At 42.4% G+C, this 9,383-nt stretch overlaps 1 protein-coding gene across 1 annotated transcript; it reads left to right on the forward strand.

Annotated features, from left to right (window-relative positions):
• The first annotated feature begins 4,910 nt into the window (after window positions 1-4,910).
• On the forward strand, window positions 4,911-8,882 carry LOC143301584 (large ribosomal subunit protein eL32-like). Its single transcript, XM_076615968.1, has 4 exons — window positions 4,911-4,960; window positions 5,716-5,817; window positions 6,230-6,382; window positions 8,686-8,882. Exons 2-4 carry the CDS (start codon window positions 5,725-5,727, stop codon window positions 8,842-8,844), a joined length of 405 nt encoding a protein of 134 aa, XP_076472083.1. The 5' UTR covers window positions 4,911-4,960; window positions 5,716-5,724; the 3' UTR covers window positions 8,845-8,882.
• The last annotated feature ends 501 nt before the right edge of the window (window positions 8,883-9,383 follow it).

A 9,383-nucleotide genomic window follows, 5' to 3' on the forward strand; every position in this document is an offset into this window, starting at 1 on the left:
GAACACTTTAGCACAAAGGAGGCAAACTTCTTTGGTCCAAGTGTATGCTGAACAGAATGACTCAGAAGAAGACATGCACTGAGGAACACTTTTGCACAAAGGAGTTGTCACTGATCGGCCGACAGTAAGGCGTGCGATCATGAAAGTTGTAAAACCGAGGACTAACTACATACATGTAGTTAGTAAACATGAGTTGTAATACTCTGTGTGGCCTGTATGCCGCGGCTGAACGTGAGAGTTGTCACTTTTGCCTAAAAATGCAGAAGGAAAGAAAGAGATAAATTTGTATTGTCCCTTCAGTTTTCACTGACTGAGGGAAAGAGGACGGGGCGGGGAGACTGAGCTGAGGCTATACTGAGGGTCATGAAAGTTTTGTTTTGCTTTGAGTGCATTGTTGGATGTTGTCAGACGAGTGATATGTAATGATACAGCGGCACTGACGGTGCGTGGAGTCACCCAATAAATTATCAGTTGTGGCGCAGGCACTGACCACGACATGGGATGCAATGCAGACGACGGAACAGGACACGAAAATGATGTACGAAAGAGGCAGTTTTGAAGTTCAACTATAAGCCATTTGTTAAGCCATTCACAAACTGTTGCTTAACACATGCAGGTGATTTGTCTTTCACTAAAGAGAAACATAAGATAATTATTGCGGTGTAAAGCCGCGGCGTATTTGCCACCTGAAAGAGGTTTCACAGAGTGCCGCAAAGTGAGTACCCATGAACATGTCTCAGATTTTGCCGCCATTTTTTAAGTGATACTGATAAGACGGGCGCACGCAATAGCCGTCACTGGAGTGGTTAAAGCGTTGGACTTTCAATCTGAGGGTCCTGGGTTCGAATCTCCGGTAACGGCGCCTGGTGAGTAAAGGGTGGAAAATTTTCCGAGTCTCCCAAGTCAGTCAACATATGTACAAACCTGCTAGCGCCTGAACCCCCTTCGTATGTATACGCAAGCAGAAGATAAAATGCGCACGTTAAAGATCATGTAATCCATGTCAGCATTCGGTGGGTTATGGAAACAGGAACATACCCAGCATCAGATGTACACCCCCGAAAACGGAGTATGGCTGCCAACATGGCGGGTTAAAATCGGTCATACACGTCAGTAAAAGCCCACTCGTGTACATACGAATGAACGTGGAAGTTGCAGCCCACGAACGAAGAAGAAGACTGAGAAGAAGAAGAAATATAAGCCGGCAAACAAAAAATCGCAGCTTTTGTGTGTGTGTGTGTGTGTGTGTGTGTGTGTGTGTGTGTGTGTGTGTGTGTGTGTGTGCACCAAACGGTAGCTTAAATTAATTTACTAAATGATAAATGTATAATATGAGGCAGACAAAACACACCGGCATCACATTATGAATATTATGCAAATTTGCCAGAGAGTGAAGCACCCTTGATTCAGTTCAGTGTTTCCAGTATTGTAGAACTGCACAGCAAGGACGGATGGCGAATCACTAGTAGTGGTTACGTTTGGTAACGTCTTTCTTTTATCTTTGTCATTCAGGTTTTGTTGCTTATGGTCACAACAACACGACTATTTTTGTTTTAAAAGTGTGCACACTATAAACACACCCAGTATCTAAGTTGGTGCGACTGGTGGATGTTCCCATGAGTGTTTTTGAGGCAGACAAAACACACTGGCATCACATTATGAATATTATGCAAATTTGCCAGAGAGTGAAGCACCCTTGATTCAGTTCAGTGTTTCCAGTATTGTAGAACTGCACAGCAAGAACGGATGGCGAATCACTAGTAGTGGTTACGTTTGGTAACGTCTTTCTTTTATCTTTGTCACTCAGGTTTTGTTTCTTATGGTCACAACAACACGACTATTTTTGTTTTAAAAGCGTGCACACTATAAACACACCCAGTATCTAAGTTGGTGCGACTGGTGGATGTTCCCATGAGTGTTCACTAAGTTTGCAACAATGATAATTCTTTGGGTTTTTTTTAATCTCAGGATAGTTGTGTTGTTTTCATTTCAGTTATCACATTTGCTCTGTTTGTTTTTGTATGTTCATATCTGTACTGCGATAAAATTAATTTTGGGAGTCTTGTTGCATTTTCCCAAAGAAGAAAGTTGACTGCATGGACTATCACGTTGGCGAGACCATTCCTGGTTAGTTGAGTGCCACTGTTACTGATGGCAGGGCGAATAGTGTGTGTGTGTGTGTGTGTGTGTGTGTGTGTGTGTGTGATGAGGGGTAGTGTAAAGGGGGGGGGTACTCAGTCACGGTCCTGTCTCACTTCTAATATATACAGAAAATCACCACATTTCGTCCGTTCATTCTGGCGCAAAAGCCGAGTGGTTAAAGCGTTGGACTTTCAATCTGAGAGTTCCGGGTTCGAAGCTCGGCGACGGCGCCTGGTGGGTAAAGGGTGGAGATTTTCTCATCTCCCAGGTCAACATATGTGCAGACCTGCCAGTGCCTGAACCCCCTTCGTGTGTATACGCAAGCAGAATATCAAATACGCACGTAAAAAATCCTGTAATCCATGTCAGCGTTCGGTGGTTTATGGAAACAAGAATATACCCAGCATGCACACCTCCGAAAGTGGCGGAGTATGGCTGCCTACATGGCGGGGTAAAAACGGTCATACACGTAAAAGCCCACTCGTGTACATACGAGTGAGAGTTGCAGCCCATGAACGCAGAAGAAGAAGAAGAAGAAGAAGTCCTTTCATTCTCACACTCACTCCCCATTAAAACTCCCGTTCCAATATTTAAAGGAGAACGTTGACACCAAAATAATTGAAACGTCTGTCAGTGGAAGCAGGAAAAATCAACAACAAGGAAACAAACAACAACAAAAACTCATTCTCTGATCACTGATGTCCGTGACCTTGGCTTTATCCTCGATAAAGATCTTTCCATGCAGTATCACATCAGCAAAACCTGTCAAGCAGCCTACTTTGAACTCAGACGAATCAGCTCCATACGCCACTACCTCCTGATGCAACCAAAACACTAGTTAGTTCTTGCATATTCTCCAGATTAGACTATTGCAACTCTCTTCTCATCGGTTGTCCGCAAACACTCCTGAGACCACTACAGCAGGTACAAATTCCGCCGCCAAATTGACTTTATAAAGCAAAAAGATCCGCACACTGCACACCCCTTCTAAAAGAGTTGCACTGGTTACCCACAGAGCAAAGAATCAAATACAAAGCCGCCTGTCTCTGCTACCATGTCATATCTGGAACGGCACCCCGCGGACTGACACCTCTTTGACATCTTTCGAATCCATGTACTCTCCCTAGGCCGCTCTCTTCGCGCTTTCCTGCCGATGACAGAGAACCTCCCGCGTCCCAAAATACAAAAGAGAACAGCACGGTGGTCGATCCTTTTCATTAGTCATCTGCTGTTTAAATATGGAACTCTTTGCCTCACCACGTCCGTCACCGGCAGCCCCCGCTCACTGCATTCCTTTAAATCTAACCCGTCAAGACTTTCCCGCTCTTTCAGCAGCATTTCCTCTAGACCGGCCCCAGTCTCTCATACATCGTCAGTGAAAGTAGTTAGTTGATTATGTAGGTATATTTGTAACACTGCATTTTTCCGCCGTCGGTGTGCCGTGTCGAATGTATGTATGTATGTATGTATCACAAAATCACAAGATAATTTATTGCCCTTAAATGGAGATGCTTGGTGTGGTGGCACACAGTTAAAGTCTATATAGTACAAATATAGACATGCATAAGCCATTCAGCTGATTTGCATACGCTCAGAAGCCCACAATCTCAGCTGCATCAAATATCCATGCGTCCGCCATCAGTCTCCATTTCACACTCAAAATCACTAAAAACATGCAAAACGATCTTCAAATATGAACAAGTAGGTTACAATAATAAATAACTGCCCCAAATCAAGGAGAGTTTATAACATAGATGAATAATCAAATAATCAAATACATGAATAATGGCAACAACAATAACAATATCAACAATAGTAATAATAATAATAATGATAATGACAATAATAATGATAACCACAAGAGTAATAATAATAACAACAATAATACAACCACTGCCACTACTACTACCACCACAATCACCACCACCATTACAACTACCAATGATAATGATAAACGAATGAATAAATGAAGACTCCTTGTCCAATACTAAAAACTAGGCACACCCTGGGATTAAAATACAACACTCAATACCTAAAAGCTAACACTGAACAGTAATAACACTGCAGTATTAAAGAACATACACACACACACACACACACACACACACAACATTATTCAGCTAAGCTTAAGATTCTATATAGTACACACTAGACATGCATAAGCCATTCAGCTGATTTGCATACGCTGACTGCCTTCCTTTAAATGTATGTATGTACGTATGTTTGTATTGTACTGACGTACGAATTCAGTAGTACTGATGCGCTGCATATATGTACTGATGCGCTGGATATATGTTTATTGTGCATCACTGAGTGACAGTGATTGTGAGTTGAGGACTGAGTGTGTTTCGTATGCGTGTCTGTGTGGGTTGTAATGCGCATTGTAATGTGGATTGTAAAGCGTTTTGTGCAATGAGGAAAGCGGTCATAAATGTCCAGTTATTCGATTTCATTACTATTAAAAACAACCCGAGGGACAGCCCCATTCAGTTGTATGCAAATACAGTTATGATGCTGTCATATAGCTGCAAAATTGTGTCGTGTGTGACTGAATAACTGGTCTGCGAATGGGACTGTTTTTTTTTTTTTTTTCTTCCCCCCCCCTCCCCCTCATTCTCTTCTGCCCCCTCTCTCCCCCTCATGTCCCCCACCCCCACCCCCAGTTAGTGAGTGTTTCATGCTGCGTTGTTTTGACTTTTTTTTTTTGTCTGTGCTGTTGTGGAATGGGACCAAGCCACCCAGATAAAGCCAGTGACACTGATCTCCCTTGTTCCACAGACAGCTACTTCCTTTTCCGTTTGTTTGGTCGTGTTGAAAGGTGAGTGTGGCTAGGGTTCGGCAAAATCAATGCAATCATCTTGCTTTTGGTATAGTAAATCTCAACTGAATTTTGTGATATTGCTTTGAATAGAGATGTGATATGTTTTATAACAATATTTCGGCTTAAAATATTTCACTTCTCTGAAATAAGTTACCGATCATTGAACATGGTTTTCCTGTTCGACCACCATTCGCGACAGTGAAAAAGATGTTTCTTCCAGTTATTCAGCGTGAAGGGTTGAAGTAGCGGATGGATTGCGCTCAAATGCACACATTTACAGCACCGCACGCAAGCACACACCAGCTCTTACGCACGCATACACACTAAAATCAGAAGAGCGGGTCAGTTGATTTATCAACTTTTCAGCACACATGAATGAATGGGTCAGGCAGTGGGCTTCTACAGCATACCATTCGTTACTCTTTCATTATTTTCGGTAGAGTTTAGACCTGTCTGCCGATGCTATTTGCCCACATTGATAGATTTGATATTTCTGTGGAAATTTTCTTTCCCTCTATGAGTACTTTTTTCACAGTCGCTTCACATTTTTCAGACACATTCTCAGTAGTGGTAATAGCTTTTAGATTACCAGTATCAAACATCATGTCTAAAAGAAACTGTAATATACTCAGAATTTGCTTTCTGATTAATGTATGTAACACCTTCAGTTTTGTTCTGTGAATTGTTCTGCATTTCTTAAGTTCTCATTCTGATCCAGAAGCAGTTCAATCTATCATTTTCCACATTTTCAGATCGCGATCATGGCTCTCAGACCACTTGTCAAGCCCAATATTGTGAAGAAAAGGACAAAAAAATTTATCCGTCACCAGTCAGATAGGTACCTGCGGGTCAAGGTAAGTTTTTGTCTTGTTTTGAAAAAATGAATTTTATATTCTACTTGGATGTGGTCTGTGCATTTGCATGTGGACCTTTATGACCATATGTCAGTTTTGAAGTGTGCATTCTGAAGTGGAAAGGTGTCCTATCCAGTGAGAGCAGGATGCAACACAAAGAAAGAAAAACAAAAGGGTATCAAGTATTTTAAGAATTTGGATTATATTGATTTGGTCATTGAAATGCTGGCATGTGCATTAGGGAAAAGGGGCTGGGAGAGGGGGAGGGGAAGGTATGTTTAGAATTAAATAGCTTGTAATAGTGATGTGCAAATTTCCTTTGAGAAGGAAATATATGACAGAAATGAAAATTCTCATTGTTTTATATTTTTTTCAAAATCCTTGTAATGAATAAGAGGTATGTTTATTTCAGCCAAACTGGCGCAAACCCAAAGGTATTGACAACCGTGTGAGGCGGCGCTTCAAGGGCCAGTACTTGATGCCCAACATTGGATACGGAAGTGCTAAGCAGACACGCCACTGCTGCCCTGATGGCTTCAGAAAGTTTGTTGTCAGGAACGTGAAGGTAAGGGTTTTACTCCGCTGTCAAGGTTGTGTAGAATGTCATCTCAAATTACAGTGTGAATAGTGCTTATTTCCTTTTTAAAAATATTTTCTTAACTTTTGCTAAACACAAGACTGAGTGGCAGACTGATGAAAACACATGTAAATGAAATGTTATCTGCGCTTTATGGTTTTTTAAAGGAGAGGGTGGAAAAGCAGTCTGGCCATTAGGTACTGGAATTAGTACCATCAGCAATCTTTCTCTTACCTGAGCCCCTCTTCTGTTTCCTCTTCATTTCCATTTCATCACTGAGTGTCGCATGATTTATCTTCAGGCACATGTCCAGGTACCTACATGCATGCATTATTTTCTGATTGTAAAAACTCCCAAGGTAAACCCCTGTTCTGTGTGTTGGATATAGATGAGTTGGTCTTTCTAGCTGGCACCCGGGTTGAGGTCAGATTGTTCAGGACTACAGGGTCTTGGTTCAGTGATGGCTGCTTTGTTCGGGGGGGCAATTTCTGGTCCTGAGTGTGTTACTGATTTTATCAGACAGTCCTGCTTGTTTGTTGATCTACTTTCAGTGAGGAAGTCTGTGTTCCCGATTCCGCACATATGTGCGTAAATGACGCACGCATTTCAGTTTTGATGTGCAATATTTTTGCTACTTGCCTCATAATCATATACTCTTTTTCTCTGGAAAAAGAACTGCTTGTAAACCCGAAAGTATGTGATACGACCACCCCCCAAAAAGAGACAGAAGGTAATATTGTCCCTCAAAACTGGATGAAGTGATGGAATTCTGGCCATGCTTGAGGGAAGCTATATGTGCTGTTAGTAAACGATTTGGGGAAGAATGTTGGCCTGGAAATGAATAGCAAGTGTGTCTTCTTCACTACAATTTAACATGAAATGTATAATCATTCATTGAGCACAGTGCCCAACGTAAAAAAATTGTCTGATTTGAATAGTTTTCACATTCCTGCATACGTATAAATTGCTAGGAAAGGGTCGGACTTTTACAATGTTTCCAGATGTGTCCACACATCATTTTGAAGAAAAACGTATATTCTGCCTTTTTTTGGCATCAGTATGGCATGACCAAGTTCTAAGCACTTGACATAAAAGAATCATTTGCGCAACAGACTGCCTGTCTGGGTAGAGTCGAGTGACAGCTGTCTTCAGGTGCTCATTGTCTCCTGTGCCATCCAGTTAGGCATACGTCATGTGCATATTCACATGTATATTCAGGGTTTCCACTGAGGAAAACGAATGGTGCAATCTGCTGCAAATCGGAGCACATTCATAGCACTTTACTGCCATTATCATAAATCTGCAATTCACACAGAGCACTCCGAGTCTTACATCTACAGGGATTAAGAAAGCCTTGATACATACCAGCGCTTCTCAGTTTTCACCTTCACAGCTCCAGTAGTGTCTCACAGTTACATTACCATTTATCACTCTGAGCAAATCAGAAATTTTTTGTTGCTGCTGAATCTCATTTTTACTTTTTGTTGAAATACATGGAAATACATGTGTACTTTTTGTTGAATTCGTGGAAGAGTGGGAGCCCTGTATATTTGAATGGATTTGACTCTAAACGTTGGGTATGGACGGCTCGCCTGTTGCCATGTCATACATGAGTGAGGTGGATGCTACACTGTAGGTCCTTGGTTTGGGTATAATTGTCTCGTCTGAATGACTGGTGTCCATAGATTTGATCCCATATGCTCCGATAGTCTCACTTCCTTGGTGCACACATTACCAGTTAGCCACCACACCACAGTGGTTTCCATTCTGCACTACTCTAGCTATTCTCAGTTGTGCCATCAGTCTTCCTTTCTGCCTCCTTCATTCAACAGGTCTCAAGGTGATTGTTTTACTCTTAGCACAGCCGCTGGATCTTGTAACATGGCCATATTTGTGGACTGTCTTTACTGTTAGATAGGCCGCTGGATCTTGTTACATGGCCATATTGTGGACTGTCTTTACTGTTAGATAGGCCGCTGGATCTTGTTACATGGCCATATTGTGGACTGTTTTACTGTTACGGCCACTGGATCTGGTTTCATGGCCATATTGTGGACTGTTTTACTGTTAGCACGGCCACTGGATCTTGTTACATGGCCATATTGTGGACTGTTGACTTGCTAGATCTTGTTACATGGCCATATTGTGGACTGTTGCCTTGCTAGATCTTGTTACATGGCCATATTTTGGACTGTTTTACTGTTCGCACGGCCACTGGATCTTGTTTCATGGCCACACGGTGTATTATTGACATGTTTCATTGAAGTTGGGTTCCATTCTTGGTGTTTCAGGAACTGGAAGTGCTGATGATGCAGAACCGCCGCTTCTCTGCCGAGATTGCTCACTGCGTGTCCAGCCGCAAACGCAAGGCCATCGTGGAGCGCGCACAGCAGCTGTCCATCAAAGTGACCAACCCCAGCGCTCGCCTCCGCTCTGAGGAGGATGAGTAAACTGTGTGTCTGGATGTGTCCAATAAAAAAAAAGGAAAGACTTCTGCTGCCTCTCTGGAGTATTGATCATGATATTGGATGGAGAGTGTATCAGGAATGTTTGTGGTTGTTGAAAATCACTTTGACCGCACACCCACACTCAAAACACACATTGATGTATAGTCTTAAAAAAAAAAAAATCCTCATGTTCTTGCCAGTGATATGTGGTTAATTTCACAAAAGTTTTCATTACACTTATTGTGGTGTGTGTGTGACTTGCTGGTGCAGAGGGTGTTGCACAGGCATCCAGAATGGAGGAAATATACTTTTAATTACACATACTTAACCGTGACCCAACTAGTGCAGACTCCGGCAGGGGTCTGACATTCCTGCCTGTGCAAACTACTCTCCGCCTATGCGGAGAAAATGAAACTACGGCCGATAACCTCCCGGAAGTAGGTAACCTCCCCTTTGTCCCGCTGGCTAGCGCCCTCTTTTTCGGGCAGCCATTATGACTCCTGTCCTGTGCTCTCCATAGGGCTAAACTTTCAGTCTCTCTA

The sequence above is a fragment of the Babylonia areolata genome, chromosome 27 (assembly GCF_041734735.1).
Source record: "Babylonia areolata isolate BAREFJ2019XMU chromosome 27, ASM4173473v1, whole genome shotgun sequence".
Classification (NCBI taxonomy): domain Eukaryota; kingdom Metazoa; phylum Mollusca; class Gastropoda; order Neogastropoda; family Buccinidae; genus Babylonia; species Babylonia areolata.

Excerpts from the sequence above, each read along its gene's own strand:
- LOC143301584 (XM_076615968.1), top strand. The coding sequence starts at position 5,725 with ATGGCTCTCAGACCACTTGTCAAGCCCAATATTGTGAAGAAAAGGACA. Across the intron at positions 5,818-6,229 it reads ATAGGTACCTGCGGGTCAAG|CCAAACTGGCGCAAACCCAA; the intron begins GTAAGTTTTTGT and ends TGTTTATTTCAG. Across the intron at positions 6,383-8,685 it reads TTGTTGTCAGGAACGTGAAG|GAACTGGAAGTGCTGATGAT; the intron begins GTAAGGGTTTTA and ends TTGGTGTTTCAG.